The sequence below is a fragment of the Pogonomyrmex barbatus genome, unplaced genomic scaffold (assembly GCF_055798465.1).
Source record: "Pogonomyrmex barbatus isolate J1 unplaced genomic scaffold, ASM5579846v1 scaffold1, whole genome shotgun sequence".
NCBI classification, from domain to species: Eukaryota; Metazoa; Arthropoda; class Insecta; order Hymenoptera; family Formicidae; genus Pogonomyrmex; species Pogonomyrmex barbatus.
The window spans coordinates 25,127,359-25,144,064 of NW_028297098.1; the positions used below are offsets into that span (position 1 = coordinate 25,127,359).

Here is a 16,706-nt window from a genome sequence, read left to right on the forward strand (position 1 = left end):
AGTTAATCATTATTAACATGAAATCGTCGTCGGTCAAGAGACTTTCAGACGAGATTAAATTGCGCAAGAAGGGACAACTTTACGGAATAATAAAACAATAACAGATTAAAATTAAATATTACTAAAAATTAATAATTACTTTCCGTTTTAATTATCTACACCATCACAATATTATATTACAATATCAAATTGTATTTTTGTATTGTACGTTTTGTAATTGTCCCTACTAATGCAATATAATTTTATTATATGATAATCTATGATAGGATCGTTATTCGCGATATTTTTGGCCTGTCCTCGCAAACCGTCGATGTTAGAATATGAGAATACAAAAATAAAGTAACAAAAGATACGGAAACTTGGGAAAAAGAGAGAAACATAGAGTTAACATGATGTATATGACGTGAATGATTATTTTGATTGCTCTGGTGATGAAATGACCAGCTTACTCCGTGAACCAATCTGATCCTCGTTACGTCAATTAAATTGCCCATACGAATATTCGTCTAACGAGAAATTCAGTGATCAGGATTATTTACAAAGAGACACGTTACAATATCTACAACGGTGTACAAATACGATGTCGTATATATTTATGAATCAGGATATTGTTGTTTTTTTTTTACTTTTCCTCTTAAGCGACATCGTATTCGTGACGATGAAAATGAGAATACTCCGATCAAATCTATTTGACACATATAGTGTGAGCACAATGGATATTTACACCTATACATAAAATTCTACATGAATACGTTATTTCACATATATATATATATATATATATATATATATATATATATATATATATATATCTCTGACATATAAGAGCAAACTGCTCGGTTTCAAATTTATCGTAGCGATGTGCAAAATGGCAAAAATAGTCAATCGAAATCTTTAATGTCGATTTTTATTTTTTAAAGAGACAGATTATTATATTTGTAAAATATTTGTCAAGTATATAATTTACAAATAATTTCACAAATATAAATTATTTTAACAATGTATTATACAATCATGTTGATTATTAAATTAATTATAAAAATAACTTTACGGAATAATTTTTTAAACATTCTGTTTCATTTATTTAGTATAAAATTTAAGTATAAAATGTGCATTAAAATAAAGCTGCACTACTATGACAAGTCTGATACCGAGTCGTACTGCAACTACTTAATTTTTAATGGTGGTAGATCTTCACATGAACAATTTCTTCAAATTACTAGGAGACTAATAGGAAGCAATTTCGCTTTTTTCATTAATTATTTATAATGTAAATTAGTCCAATTTCTTACCACCATTACAATTGCATCTAAATTGCATCTATACAGCCGCATAAAATGTACAGGTGTATCCGCTCGAACTAATAAGCAAAATTTCCGCAACGCGGTCGCGATGAACTTCTTCAGGCGTTACACATTAAATCGATCTATACGTATATTTAATTCTAATTACAATATTCACATATAAATCAATGTAATGCAAAAAAACACCTATAAGCGTATCTCGTCGGCGTTAACTATCGCGAGAAAGTGCTCTTTGCAAAATATTTATACAATATACAGGTTTAGAATAATATTCCAAAATTTCGTTTATGCAAAATTCTATTAATTGTACAATTAACCTGTTAATTATACAATTATCTATTTTGTGATCTTAATAAAATATCAAGAAGTTGTGGATTGTAAAGAAAATTTATTTCAATGGAATTTAATTTTAATAAAATTTTAATCTATTTTGCTAATAAATAATTAATTGTCTATTAATCGATTCATTAAACGAAATTTTTAGAAATTACTCTGAAATATCCTGTATAAATAATTTTCAAATTTTAAGCACGCAATAAATAAGAAAATAATATAAAACGATATAACGATATATGTATAAACGTATACATATATATATCTATATATACATAATACAAAATAATATAAAAATATACATATGCGTACAACGCACAACAGAGATATTGTGCTAACCTCTTTTTCTTGCAGCGCGCCTGGTCGGCCGGGCTTAGTCTGTGTGTGGTGCGTGAAAAAATAAAAGATGAGATAGAGACAGAAAGATAGAGACAGAGGGGGGCGGGGGCAAAGAAAGAGAGATTAAAGCTCTGAATTCTGAGGGGTTTGGTCCACATGAGGTGGGCTCTTCTCATGGGGGTGTGCTCGATATGTGGGCGGGAGGGATGATTCGACTTTAAGAGAAAAGAAAACTTAGATTATTGATCAGTAAATTACTTGCCAATGTGCTCTCACGAACATATAATATTAAAAGATATTAAACCGGTATTAAAATTACGGTATTAAACCGTAGTGTTTGAAAAAAATAGCGGCTAGCGTGTTTACAATAGCGGCAGCAACAGCAGCAACAACCTCAAAAACTTCAGTTAAAAACATGTCGCAGAATTATTTTTTTATTATTATTAATATTATCATCGTCATTATCATTATTATTATAATTAATATTATTATTATTGCCGTCCCGCGGTAACGCGTGGCGTTGCTTTTTGCCTCTCTCACCGGGAACTTTCCCTTGCCGAGTATACGTTTTTAGTTTTCACTTAGTTACTGGGTTTTTATTATTATTTTATCGTTTTGTGGGCGACACAGAGGGAGCGATGTACGTCGTTCAAAAATCACGAGGGTTCGGAGGGAGGGTCAAAAAAAAATTCAAAATCCAAAAAGGAAGATCGGAGTTCGAGGGACAAAAAAAAGGGAGGGGGAGGAAAGAAAAAAAAAACATAGAGCGATATATAATACAGAAGAATTGCTGGTGATGGTACTCTGAGCAGGTAAGCTTTGTGTTATAGCGAACACAAATCTCACCTTTGTGTCCAACACCTCACCGGGCCGTAACTTTCCCAACTGCAAAAATCACAGAGACGAAATGAGGGTCAAGTGACTGCTCGTCATCGTAGAGATATTCCTCTCTCATCGCTTTGTTAACACGCGGATTTTTGTTAACACTTTCCGAACGGATTTACATAGAACATCCAAATACCTTTCCTCTCTTTTACAAGAAACAGTTGGCGAAAAAAAAAAGCGATTATTCCAAAAATAGACGACAAAAATGCTCCTGGCGTACTGGCTTTGCTTTGTCATCCTGTTAAGTTGCGCGAGAAACTGACTCCTCTTGCCGAGTTAAAACAGATGCTGCTTTTATTATTCGCTCGAGGCGCGGAATCTCGGTAAATCTCCGGAGGATGCGGATGAATGAAAATTGGGGGTGGGGGGTGGGGTTAGAAGGACGAGAGGCGAAGTACGCGGTAAGTAGACGAACACAAACGGGGGGGCTGGTGGCTGTTCAAGGCTCGCCTTACCGACGTTGCGACGGCTCGTGCGTTTTGCATTTCTGTGCGATGCATTTGCTATACAGGACAGTGCGATTCGGCGGTGCGCGGTATCAGCTGACACATCAGTGAATTTAAATGCAACCAGATCGCGCGTGATCGCATGAAAGAGACGGGTGTCTTGAAGAGAGCGAGTCGCAAGGATAATCTGAGAACTGCATCTCGATTATCTCGAACCTATCACCGTTTCCACCGGATTCTTTATTACCAAATCATCCAAATTTCATTTTGTAATTTTATAATATAATTTTATCGCGATTTTTGTATATAATTTTCGTTTTGCATATATATTTATTGGAATCTTCCAATGCAATTATTATATGTAAGTTTTCACATAAAGACTCAAGATAATCGAGATAATAAAGAAGCGAGGGCGTATCGTACAGCCTGTTGTATCATCACAACGTTATTTCAATAAAATTATTCTTTCATTATTATAACTATTTACTCGATAATAAAGTTTATACATAAAATATAAAAATTTTGAATAACTGTTATTTATATATTTGATACGCATAAATACTTTTATTGACGTACTGCTGTTTGAAGCTTTGTTACAAAAATTTGAAAAAAGATCTTTAGCACAGTGTGACGACTTAAAAAATTTATTCGAGTGCGATTGATTAGATGTCTGACATTTCCACTTTCGTACAACAGAAATACTCGAATTTATCTGATTCGCGGACCGGTATGCAGAATAGTAATTCAAATTGTTTAACGCTGGCAAGAGCAAATGTTTCACGCGGGCGATGAGACGGTCCGATCAAGCATGATTCACACATTCTTGTCATGTTACTCGGGACATTTATTAGCGCCGATACCTGTCTACGGTGGCACATTGCTTGCCAAGATCGCTCGGTGATCTATCGGGTGGAAATGTAAGCCAGAGAAAATTCGAAACCTTGTTGAAACGCGGACGACGGCAAGTTGACGCGCGACAGACAAGCCCTGGCTTCCTTCGCTCCCCACATCCCGTATTATTGATTAATATTATTGTTGTTATTGTCATCAAGAATGTGCATAGATTCGGGTTGCAATAGATTCGTGCCAGATGCAGAGATGCATTCCTGTTTTACTCGCTGGTCAAATTTTAGATTACGTATGTCGAAACACCGAGAGGCACGTGCGAGAGTTTCGCCCAGACTATTTCTTTATTTCAATGAATCAAATTTGGAATTTGGTAGATTTTCGAAATTCTATCAAATAAAAAAAGAAAAATGTGTTCTTTCTTTGAAGATAGAGAAGAAACTGGAACTCTCCCACGTGAAGGTTTGCACGGCATCGCCGGGAATTTAATTCGCTTCTGACAATACGAAGCTTCCTCGTTAATCAAGTAAAAAATCAAATCATCATTGCCATAAAGTGTGTAAATTCGAGACGACGCGTGCGGATTTTTTCGTGCATCATGTGCCATAAAGTACGACCACAGTGAGTAATAACGAGCAGGCAAGATCGAACAAAGAGAATCGTGAATATGAGATTTCAGATGCGTTCCGTTTGACACTCGCAAACGCTCGTGAGTATCACTGATCTTGTATAATAAACAAAATGAAATGATTCTAAGAGCATTGCGAGTCAAATAAAATGCATCTTTCGCATCTTTAACAACAAAATAAATAAAGTTCAATCGTTTTCTTCCACGACACTCGGACCGATTCTCTTCGCGCGATACTCCGGTGAGTGTGTATGAAAGAGTGTGTGAGAAAAGTAAGTAGAATAAATGCATTTGGTAGTCGAGTAAGGTTGCAGACGAGACATTCGCTTCCGCGATTTTTCTCAGCGATTTATCTCACCTTGCGCTCGTCCACCACCTCGCCGGGACGAAGCTTCCTATGCTCCTATGGACCAAATTTCTATTAACCACTACTGCGAAGTAAAAGTGGCTGTATGCGCACGTGTGTGTTTGTGTACGTGTGTTGTGTACGTGTATATATATACACATGTACGATGCTGCAACATGTTTACATCGTTTAATGCGATCGTTTCGATCGGTCGGCATCCGTGCTACTACCCCCTTCGGACGTATCAAAACGCGTTCCTCGCGCTTTATCTTTATCTTGAAACCGAACCAAGTCTCGGGAAATCGGCTAAAATTAATTACATCAAGTTGTGCGTCTGCTTAATTTTAGTTACTTTAATTAATGCTTTTCTGCTATTTTCACTCCTGAAAGTAGCTCCGGTTGTAGCAGTCAAGCTAAAAATATTTATTAAGGTTGTAATCTAATTATAATTCAGAAAGATTTAGAACAAAATGTAGAGATTTTATCTCGAAGTGACGAAATATTCGGCGGACAAGAAACGCTTTCGATCGTCGCTCGGAGGTAGTAGACCACATATAATCGATAATTATCCGTGTTTCTTCGATGTTCTTCTTCATCGGGAGCATCGTTTAGCTCTTCGACTTCTCGCTTTCCGCAAGTAGAAGTGCACCAATCTTGGACGTCCTCGATATTACGCATCATCACAGGTTGCTTTCCATTTTCTCTTTCTTTGGAACGTCTTTACTGACCACGGGATTTGGTTTTTATCCGGAGGAAGGAACGAGGAGGAGGATGGGAGGGGGCAGGAGTATGCTTCAGAAGCTGGTCAACTCTGGGTTCTTTCACTGACGAGGGATTCTAAATCTAAATCTCACGCCTTGCTGACACTAAACGCGACGTGCGTCACTCGACGAGCTTGTCGTCGGAGATTCACGGCGCGTGTCTATCACGAATACGACCACTAAGACCATCACTGACTTACACTATAAAACTCAAAAAAAAGCTACAAAAAAATCCTAGAGCCAGTCATCTACCTACTTGTACATCGAGTGTCTTATGTGACTCGTTAATTGTCTACCTAATGGGACTCATAAGCGCTTTGCACTCTAGAATATATTTAGCGTAACATACTGTATATTACGAAAAATAGGTCACGTTACTATTTGACACGTTGAAAATTAATTTGAAAAAAAATTTAAAATCTGTAACAAAAGAATGTAAATTATTTCATTACTCTTAATATTGAATATAAATAATGTTGAATATTTCAATAAATTTAATGTATTTTACAACACATTCTTTTTATGAAATTATTAATTAAAAAAAGATATAAATTTTTCTCATAATTGTCAATATATATTCAAGAGTGCAAAGTATTTTATCACCTTCTTTGCTTTATTGACCTGTAATGGAATAATTATGAAATAAACAATGGCAAGTGAAAATAATTTTGAACAGTGCAGTTATATAAGAAAAGACATCAAGCAGTCTCTAATGAGATTTTAATATTGATTTGTAATTCAATATTCTATTAAAATAGATTTATCGCGTCATTTATCTCTGGATTTTGAAGTTAATTGGAACAATTGTCTGGCGATTTGACAAGATCCTTCTATTAAATTAACACAGTGATCCGATTTCTCCGGCATTAGCAAGATTTTTTTCAAAGCAAGCAAGGTGATCTCGTGAATGCATAAGAATGCAACAAAGTTTTAAGCTAATCGTCTAATTCTACACATATTTATCTACACATAACAGTTCGATAATTAAATTAATTGATGTTTAATTAACTAATGAGTAACAATTCATAAATTAAATTTAAATTATTACATAAACTAAATTTTTCTAAAAAACTTAGAACTACTTAGAAATTGTCAGTCTACAGAGCTCGAGTAATATTCTTTGCTCTTCTCATCTCTATTGCATTCTTCAGCTTGGTCCTCTACAAGGTAGTCTATATACCTTTGCGATCACACAGTACAATTCGTAACATACCTCGTCACTAATGATCAGGCTGGGCCTACGACCCAATTCCTCGGGCGGTATGAGTGAACCGCGTCGACTGCTAGTTCCGCTTCCGGGTGCTAAAGAACCCTTCCTGCTGCCGACTGGTGTCACGTCCTTGATAACTTCGATCTTGGGTGTCTCGGGAGCTTTGATCTCCGGTAGTTTCGGCTACGATGATCGAAAATTCATCGATTAACAGCTCTTGTTCTCCACCGAGTCCGTAACTTAATTATTGGATTAAGCAAAAAGTTAATGTTTCTTTTAATTTAAATAGTACAACTTAAAATTCCTTCAAAAATTATAACTGTAACTGTAATTTAATTTTTTCCTCTTTGATTGACAAAAAAAAAATTAATTCATGTACGTTAAATTGTACGTTTCGTAATTAATCAATTTTTGTAAATACGTGAAAAACAAAAATTTCTTCAAAATCTAATCGTTCGTAAACGGATGAAACTAAGTACTTGGAGAAACACGGTTATGTTAATCCTTGATAACTTTCAGCTTAATCCATTTTTAATAAGTCCTCGATTAATAAAGAGCCGTTATCCAATTGGATAATTCAAAACAAATTTCGCAACGATTTTACCGAATAATCGGGGGATATCGAGGCTCGCGATTTAGCACGAACGCGTACGTAGGGCGATTATGACTGACCCTGCAATTTGAATCCGAGTTGAGTCGGTCGCAATAAGGCTGAAAATAGCGATCGACGTTTTCCCCATCCTCGTTCACGGCACCGACGACGATAGCGAAGACGAGAAACCGATTTCAGGGGGATGATATACGAGCGTTTATCCGCCAAAATAATTCTGTCGGCGGTCACGCACTGCACAGAAGGCATTCATCGCTTGCCAAGGCGAGATTCAGATCGGTTGATTATTACCCCTTTTCGTTCGTAACCCCCTTCCTCTTATTCGTTCGTAACACGTTAATGGCGATTATGCAGACATTTATGACGCCGGAGTATTTCACGTTTTTTAATGAGAACGAAAAGTACAAAACCAATCCTTATGCCGAAATGCAGAGCAACTGACATTTTTCGGACTTCTGGAAGAGATCACGCCGATTTCTAATCCGGAAGATTTTAAAGTTACTCACATAAAAAGTAGTCAAAAATTTTGCGATTAAATAAATATAAACTAATTAAAAAAATAAAGACATTCTCAAATATCTTGAATAATTCGGATATTTTGATTTAACGAAATACACATTAAATTTCAAGAAATTGTGATATCTATATAATGTTAAAAAATGAAAAATTGTAACAAAACATATGTAATAAAATTGCTTTTAATATATATGAAGTCATTTAGCTGTTTTTGTTATTTGCATCTGTGTACGGAATATCCTGCACACAAGTATCATATTTTTAGATACGTACGGTTCTTTAAAAATTTTACCGTCCTTCCAAGCTTAGAAAACGAGAGATGTGAGTTTGCACCTCAGCTATAATTAAACCTTCGCAAATCGAGCGTAAAAATTAATTATCCTGAACCGCGTATCACGAGACTCGATCAAAACGCCTTCGAGTGACGTAGCAATTGCGAAATCTGCAGGATTTCTGCGTGCAACTTTGGCAATTTGGCAAAATCATATTTTATCTTCGCGCGTTATTAATAAATGACAATTGCTCACCTTAGATTCGAATTTCTGCACGGCGATATGAAAAGAAAAAACGCATCATTAGTCGAAAATTTGCGTTTAAATTAACTTATTGCTACATTTAGCTTTTATATATCTATGCAACTTTTAGAAATCGTTAAACGTAAAATATATCTGTAACTTTGCTTTTTCTTGAATTATTATTATTCCAACATGATAATTGAGCAATGTATTGTTTTTGTTTACAGAAATTTAATTGTTTCTTTACCTGTGTGGCCGGTCTATCGAGTTTCGTCTTATCGCGAGGAACAAACTCGCCAAACTCGAATTCCTGAGGTTTCTCAAGGACAGGTCTTTCATAATCCGGAATCTCCGGAAGTTCATAACCCGCCTCTTTCCCTGCCTTTGTTGCCTTTGTCTTTTTCGCATCAACTTTTTCTGTCTTCTCGGTTTTCTACGTGGCAAATAATAAATGATGTAAAATCACAGAAAAAAATTTCTAAGAAAATAAATATCAGATAAAATATCAGATAAGAAATGTCACTTAGTTCTCCTTGTATAAGTCGCCAGCAGCAAGAAAAAATGATTATTGCAAGTAATCTTGTAATTAAAGTAAAAGTAGAAGAAAGAAGAATGTGAAGATGGAGAAGATTAAAAGAGAATAGCAGATACCAATCTCTTAAAAGAGATTTCGATGTGTCTCTTAAAGAGATCTCATATTAACATCGTTATTATAACATCGTTATTATACGAATAGAATAAATGTAAATCACAGAAGAGTTAGAGCACATTGAAGAAGAATAAAAGATGAGTGCGTGAGTAGAGCTTGAAAGTATGCCGCAGTATACATGTATATAAAATATATAAATCAGAAAGAAGATAAGTTTAAAGAAAAAAAGAACAGTTTTAATTAATTTTATTTATATTAGGAATGTGAAGTGAGAATTATCTTGAAATTCATATAGAAAATGCGCGCAAATATATTTTTGCAAATATATTTCTGTTTAATAATACGAGATTAGACGCAGATTGAAGTTTAGCGACACAGAGACAACGCGACGAGGTCGCATTGACCCCCTTCAACGGGGCTACCTTAAGTTCCATCTTGCCAGCCTCAGCCTGCTGAGGCTGTTTCGGATCCTTCGTAACTGGCTTAAGCTGAATCCCCTGAAAGGTTTCGGTTTTTACTTCCTGTTTCGGTGGTAAACGGGATTTCGGTTTGGTGGCATCCTTCGGCTGTATTAATACATCGTTGTTAGGAGAAAAGCGCTTCACGTAAGCGATATCGCGATACGTTTGCTCCGTCGGAATTCATATTTCAAAAAGCAAGGAGCGCACAAAATGCTATTCTATTAATATTAATCTCTATCTATGACACTAAATTATCTCGTGATACTAAATGGAATATTAAATCAAACGTTCTAATACTAATTTCTACAGCTAACTTCGTTATTGTTTCCATATCTAAGGGAAATATTGAACATTACTCTGAACGATTGCCAACAGATGTGACGAGAGGAATGAAATTACCTTAAGCTCGACTTTCTCTTGCGTCTTCTTCTCTTCTTCGAGTTGCTGAAAGAAATAAAAGTTTGACATTAGTAATACGTACATTTTTTTCTCCGCCAGTTTTAAAGATAAATTTTGGTAATATTTAGAAAACAAAAAGTTAAACATTTTTTTCTTGATTAATAATAATTTAATTTATATTGATATCTAAAAATGCGTGATTATATTTCTAATTATTATCAGATTCTACATTCTATAAATTGTAATTACCTTGACGGATTTCAAACTCTTTTTAGTTACCTCCTCTTCTTTCTGTAAACAAAAAACATAAAAATTGCATCTTATCCCCTAATTGTACATCCTATCTCTTGACAAAATTCGTATTCTGGTTTAATTCATATTTATATAAACATAAATGTTAGATTGTAGTATGCGTATATTGTGTATGTGTGTATCAAATATACCTTTGGTTCTGGTTTAGGCGTAAGTTTCTTTGCAGGTTCCTCTTTCTACAAACAGCAAAAGTTGCTTTAATTTAATGTTTTATTTATTTCTTTTTAATATTAATTTAATTTGTGTTAAATTATATTAATTTCAGAATTATATTTAAAGATTTAATTATGTTAATTAATATGAGTATAAAATTACAAGCAATTTTTGCGTGATTTTCTTCTTTTAGAATAATGCGCGTATTACTTTTCTTTTAGCAATCTTTTCAGTGTTTTTTTAGCAAAAATTTAACAATGTGTTAAATATTTTGTGTTAAAATATTAATATATAATTTAGATAAAGAAGAAAGGCGAATATTTAAATCTTAATTTAAAAAAATATTGCACGCAATGTTTTTTGTTATGTTTTTTTTTTATGTGTTTTAGTAAAAAATAAACTGTATAAAATATTATTATATTATTATATAGTTTAAAGCAAAGTAAATACAAATTTCTGGATATAATTGTAAAAAATACCAAATTTAGATACCAGATTTTTAAGCAATTTATATCTTTTAAATCGATAATATTTGTTAAGATTTGGCAGTGCTTGTTAAGATTTCTTAAAAATTTTAATAATGATTTCAGTTTTGATAAATATGATGTAATATGTATTAGGTGTACCTTTAATTCATCTGGTTTAGGTTTGGCCGTCGGTTTTTCCTAAAAATGTATGAGTAATATTATTTAATGACAATTTTCCATTTATTGTATTGTTTATTGTATTATTTATAATGTATGTTTCGTGTACTTGTGTTAACTTGTATAAGTATTTTGTTTACCTTGATTTCTTCTGGTTTAGCTTTAGGTTTTTCATCAATCTAAAAGTGTTTTTACAATTGTAGTATTTACGTGTAAATGTACAAAAGAAATGTATAAAAGTAAATAAAAATAATAATTAGAAGTGTATTATATATCTCATCTTCCTCTAGTTTTGTTTAAGTATTAAACTTTTTGCTTAATTTTAATTTTTATAAGTAAAAGTATAATTATAAAAACGATACCTCAAACCAGTATTTTTCTTAATTTTTTATATTTTTATCTTACAACTCTTGTAATAAATGTTGGTCGTAATAAATTTTGTGTGTGTAGTTGTAACATAACACAAGTGTATGTGTACCTTTACTTCTTTCGGCATCTCCTAAAAGTGTGCATAACAATAAGATAGTGCTCACTTTTCGTGTCATTGCTACTAGATTAATCAAATTTTAAAAGTCTAACTATTTAAATGTTTTTTTTATAGATTAACTTTGATTTCGATTTAATTTACTTTTTATCTCTTTTTAATTCTGTAGAGTTATTCTAAGAATTATAAAAAAATAAAGAATAACTTAAATCGAGATAAAAGGTAATCTATATCATTGATAGAAATGAATATAAATTTAGCTTTTCTTTTAAACGGCACGAGGAACATTTTATGTACCTTTATTTCATCCGGTTTAGACTTTGATATTTCCTAAAAGTGTACGATTGCTATTTAAAAGGTGTCTCCTATTGCAATATTTATTATATCCTATTTTCTTTGTCAATCGTGAGCTAGTCTTATATAAATGTATATTTCTGCAAGACAATGCAGATTTAAGAGTACCTTTACTTCCTCAGGTTTAGGTTTGGCTTTCGGTTCCTCCTAAAAGTATATGTGTAAGTTTAAATACTAATATTTTATTTTCCCTAATAATAAATTATGGTGTAATTATTAATAAATTAATAAAATGCATGATGTAAATAGTGTTTTGTGTACCTTTGGTTCGCCTGGTTTAGGTTTGGCTTCCTAAAAATGTACAATGTATTTAATGTACAATGTAATAATGTTCCTATTGCTATCTCTTTCTCATTTTATCGTACTTATACAAGTGTGTATTGTTGCATATGTTGTATATATATATATATAGTATATATGTGAGTGTATATATGAATACCTTCACTTCCTCCGCTTTGGGTTTGGCTTTCGGTTCCACCTAAAAATGTTCAAAATGTGTTTATATGCAAATAAAAATGTTTCGTGTTACACGTGGTTAATACAGCTGCTCATTTTTTAAATGTGGCGTGTTTTTAGAAAACTTTAAAAAAAAATAGCATTATGTTTTGTATATTATACTTTAGTTATCTCGTTATATATATTAGCTGTAAATGTCAGTGTTAAACGCGAACGAAAAAATTGTTGTTATATAAAGTATAATAACAGTATTATTTTATATACCTTCGCCTCTCCCGGTTTAGGCTTAGCTTCCTCCTAAAACGTAATAGTGTTTTTAAAATTCTTGTTAAGTGTAGATTTAACATTTAATGTTTTATTTCGAGAAGCTTGAATGATCGTATAAAAAGTAAAATGTTTAAAATAAATCATGTTAAAAATTTTGCATATATGTGTACTTTGTGTTTTCATGTACCTTCGGTGTTTCTGATTTTTCGAGAGTTTTCAGATTTGTGGGCGATTCTTCTTTCTAAAAAATATTTATATATTTTGAAATTTACATGTGTAAAAATATGTGTTTCGAAGTTCGTAAATCTGTGTAATCAATAAAAATATATAGATACGTTATAATTAATGACTGTATAAAAATATTTTTTTCATCATTCTATTCTATTTTACAATATCATAACATCACAGTAAAAAATTACATCTTGATACAATGTTAGTAATATTTTAAAGCACATAACAAAGCAGCAATAGTTAACAACAAATATTTAATTTATTTATAATTATGATACATACAAATAGCTGTACATATAATTTTCCATATAAAAGAATGCAGAATTTAAGAATTCTTTAAATATGTTTATAATGTTTATAATTGTAATATGTATTGTTGATATATAATCGTGTACCTTAGATTCATCCACGGATTTAGGTTTCTTCTTCTTTGGTTTCAATATTGGTTCCTAGACAATATTTATAATCAACAAAATTGTATATTTAGAATTAAGAAGAAGATAAATATTTAGAAGAAGAATAAGAAGAAGAAAAGTATCAAGAGAAGAAGTAAATAGTTACTGTAAAGAAACGACAGAAGAAAAGACGCCATGGTAAGAGTTAATTTGATGAGAAATATCAATTCGCAAAAATGCGCTTAAATAGCTTCGAAGATCATAACACATAAAGAGAAAGTGAAGAATTGTGAGCATTGAAAATTGTAGATAAAGGAAAGAGAAGATGATTAAAGATTATGCGATCAGACAAGTGAAAAGAGTCAACGATTAGTGCTGACAGAAAATGAAGATCACTTTTATACCTCAGATCCTTCTGTCGATTTAGTCGACGATCTACGTCTAGTGGACACCTTTTTCTACAATTGCACAAAAATATAATATAATAAAATAAAGACTGACAAATGTGTCTTGTGTGAAATATAAGTTTTGTCATTTATATTGTACCTTGGGTATTTCTTCTTTATCAAGTGTAGAATTAGTATCTTTACTCTAAAATAAAAAAAAAATAAAGAAAACAATATTATCCAAATTTATTGTATTATATGTATTTAAATGTGTTATATTGTGAGAATTGTACCTTGACCTCTTTTGGTTTGTTCTCTCCTATTTCATGTTTGGATATATCGACCTCCTAAAAAGATTGAATGATGAAAATCTATCCTAAAAGCACATTTCGTTTTTCGCAAACGAATAAAAGATGTAAATAATATGAAAATCCTTTATATAAATGACAAATATTAAATACTCGTATGATTGAAATATTAAGTACACAAGTAGAATAACAAATTAAATATAATCAATTTAGATTAAGATAATCATAGATTTTTGCGTCGACTATTGCGAATAAATGAATGCGAAAAATGTGTACCCTTTCTTTAGGTTTACTTATGCTGTTCCTAGGTTTGGACATAGGTTTAGGTGCGGGTGTTGATTCCTGTGAGATAAATTTTCGAAACTATTGTGTATCAAATTGAATAAATGATTTCTACAAATATTATACGAATATGTTGTAAATGTGTACCTCGACACTGTCTCCGATTTTATAAGGTGCAACTTTGATATCTCGCGAATCCTAAAATGTACCGATAAATTATGGTTCATATTGGAAATAACAAAAATAGAAATAAATACAATATTGATTCACGTATACCTCCAATCTTTTAATAGATTTGGGCGCGTCGTCTTCAGTTCTCGAAGCCCAGATATCCTATGATCGCGTATTATTTTATTACATTAATGAGAATGCAATGTAATAATAAAAAAATATATGTATAAATATGCATTAAATGTGTACAGTTTGTACCTCAATATCATCATCAGATTCGTGCGTTTGTGGTTTAACAGTGGGTAACAAAATATCCTAAAAAAAATCGAAGAAAAAATATAATTGTTTCTCCAATGTGTGTTTTGTATCTAATTAATTTCTATTTTTATCTAATAATTAATCTCATTATACGTGCGTGTATACATGTATGTATGCGTGTGTACCTTATCGATTGTGACAGAATTTGATTCATGCTCAATAGATTTTGGCGCCCATACATCCTAAAATAATACACCAATTTTAAAATAAATAAAATAATAATTTTTATCTCCGCAATAAGATATTATAGATATTATCTATAACTAACGTAATTGTAGTGCGTGTAGTAAGTTTTGACATCTCGATCGAGTAGAGTTTTGTGTGGTGCGTCTACGGAGCGCGCGATATCCTAAAATAACGATGCAATTTACTAAACTATTTCACGAAAATGATTTGTATATGAGTCTAAAATGTATTAAAGTGAATTGTGTGAAGTTAAGGTATAAATAAAGCGAAGTGAAGTGTTGCATGCATTTGTATTCGTGTATGTGTACCTCATGATGTGAAACGCGCCTATCATCGTGTCCCTTCGATTTCGAAGTCAACTTGCTCTAAAATTTTGATATTTTAAAAGATTATATATATATATATATATACGCAAATACCATATTTTTAATGCTAATTTTGCTTTTATATCGCTTATACTTGATTTTTTCAAAGTTTTTTCAAAGTTTAAATTGATTTATCAATTTAATTATCTCTTAATTAAAAAAATAATATAAATAAATGAAGTTAAATTTTTTTATATTATAATTGTGCAAATATAATTTTTCTCATTTATAATTGTCTACCTCGTTATTTTGCGTAGGCTGGGTATTGCGTTCTTTTATTTTGTCTAAAGATATATTGCCATCAGTTTGATCGTCAGACACACGTCTCTTAGTCTTAATTATCGGTGTACCCTATAATAATATTGTTAAAACTATGTCCACTGTTTCATAGATTTATATCAAGTATAAAAAAAGTGATGTGTACCTCATCAGTTTTGCGGGGTTTGTTTTCATATTCCTTCTGCTTCGACCAAATATCCTAAAAGTGTCAACATTAAAAAATATATAAAAAAAATCGATGTAATGTGTAAATGTAACGTGCAATGTGTACCTCAATCTTTTCGTTAGATTGACGATGAGATGATTTATCTTTTGTTTTGGGCGAATCCTAAAATAATATCATATTTTGATAATTATATTCTTTCTCTTTATATATAAGCTAATAATTTAACAATGACTGTTTTCAGCATATATGTTTATGAAATTAAGAATATATTTAATGTACCTCGTCATTTTTACGTAATCTAGTGTCACTTTCCTTTCGTTTAGATTGAATATTCTAAAAATATCAGTTGAAAGAATTAAAAAAATACATAAAAAATTAATTAATGTAATACAATATAATGTGTACTATATATATAATGTGTACCTTAATTTCCTCGTCAGATTGACGACAGAACAACTTATCTTTAGATTTCGGTAAATCCTAAAATAATATTATGTTTAAAATATTTTATATATTTCTCTGTATGTATATATGTATAAATTATATATAGTACTTATTTAACACTATATTAATACAAATATTAATATTTGCATACTTTGTTGTAAGTTTTAGAATTAATATCTCGCTCTTTCGGTTTAGTCGACCAAACGTCCTATAATAATAATATTTTAAAATATGTAAAATATATTTAAAAAATGTAC

The 16,706-nt window shown here is 31.7% G+C and overlaps 1 protein-coding gene across 1 annotated transcript in view; it reads right to left on the reverse strand.

The window, feature by feature from the left end:
* bent (projectin protein bent) overlaps nt 1-16,706 on the reverse strand; it is a 92,792-nt gene that overhangs the window by 45,419 nt on the left and 30,667 nt on the right. The window contains exons 39-74 of the mRNA XM_089085319.1: nt 16,601-16,657; nt 16,429-16,485; nt 16,285-16,338; nt 16,111-16,167; nt 15,985-16,038; nt 15,801-15,911; nt 15,504-15,560; nt 15,278-15,358; nt 15,135-15,191; nt 14,950-15,006; nt 14,797-14,853; nt 14,668-14,718; nt 14,515-14,580; nt 14,224-14,277; nt 14,091-14,135; nt 13,949-14,002; nt 13,545-13,598; nt 13,106-13,159; nt 12,916-12,948; nt 12,635-12,673; nt 12,457-12,486; nt 12,304-12,342; nt 12,139-12,171; nt 11,836-11,856; nt 11,498-11,536; nt 11,340-11,378; nt 10,692-10,736; nt 10,498-10,539; nt 10,249-10,293; nt 9,811-9,954; nt 8,987-9,172; nt 8,752-8,766; nt 7,102-7,281; nt 5,140-5,184; nt 2,823-2,861; nt 1,977-2,015 (exon numbers count right to left, since the gene is read on the reverse strand). Coding sequence (XP_088941445.1) covers nt 1,977-2,015; nt 2,823-2,861; nt 5,140-5,184; nt 7,102-7,281; nt 8,752-8,766; nt 8,987-9,172; nt 9,811-9,954; nt 10,249-10,293; nt 10,498-10,539; nt 10,692-10,736; nt 11,340-11,378; nt 11,498-11,536; nt 11,836-11,856; nt 12,139-12,171; nt 12,304-12,342; nt 12,457-12,486; nt 12,635-12,673; nt 12,916-12,948; nt 13,106-13,159; nt 13,545-13,598; nt 13,949-14,002; nt 14,091-14,135; nt 14,224-14,277; nt 14,515-14,580; nt 14,668-14,718; nt 14,797-14,853; nt 14,950-15,006; nt 15,135-15,191; nt 15,278-15,358; nt 15,504-15,560; nt 15,801-15,911; nt 15,985-16,038; nt 16,111-16,167; nt 16,285-16,338; nt 16,429-16,485; nt 16,601-16,657 — 2,130 coding nt within the window. The remainder of the gene's footprint in view (nt 1-1,976; nt 2,016-2,822; nt 2,862-5,139; nt 5,185-7,101; nt 7,282-8,751; nt 8,767-8,986; nt 9,173-9,810; nt 9,955-10,248; nt 10,294-10,497; nt 10,540-10,691; nt 10,737-11,339; nt 11,379-11,497; nt 11,537-11,835; nt 11,857-12,138; nt 12,172-12,303; nt 12,343-12,456; nt 12,487-12,634; nt 12,674-12,915; nt 12,949-13,105; nt 13,160-13,544; nt 13,599-13,948; nt 14,003-14,090; nt 14,136-14,223; nt 14,278-14,514; nt 14,581-14,667; nt 14,719-14,796; nt 14,854-14,949; nt 15,007-15,134; nt 15,192-15,277; nt 15,359-15,503; nt 15,561-15,800; nt 15,912-15,984; nt 16,039-16,110; nt 16,168-16,284; nt 16,339-16,428; nt 16,486-16,600; nt 16,658-16,706) is intronic.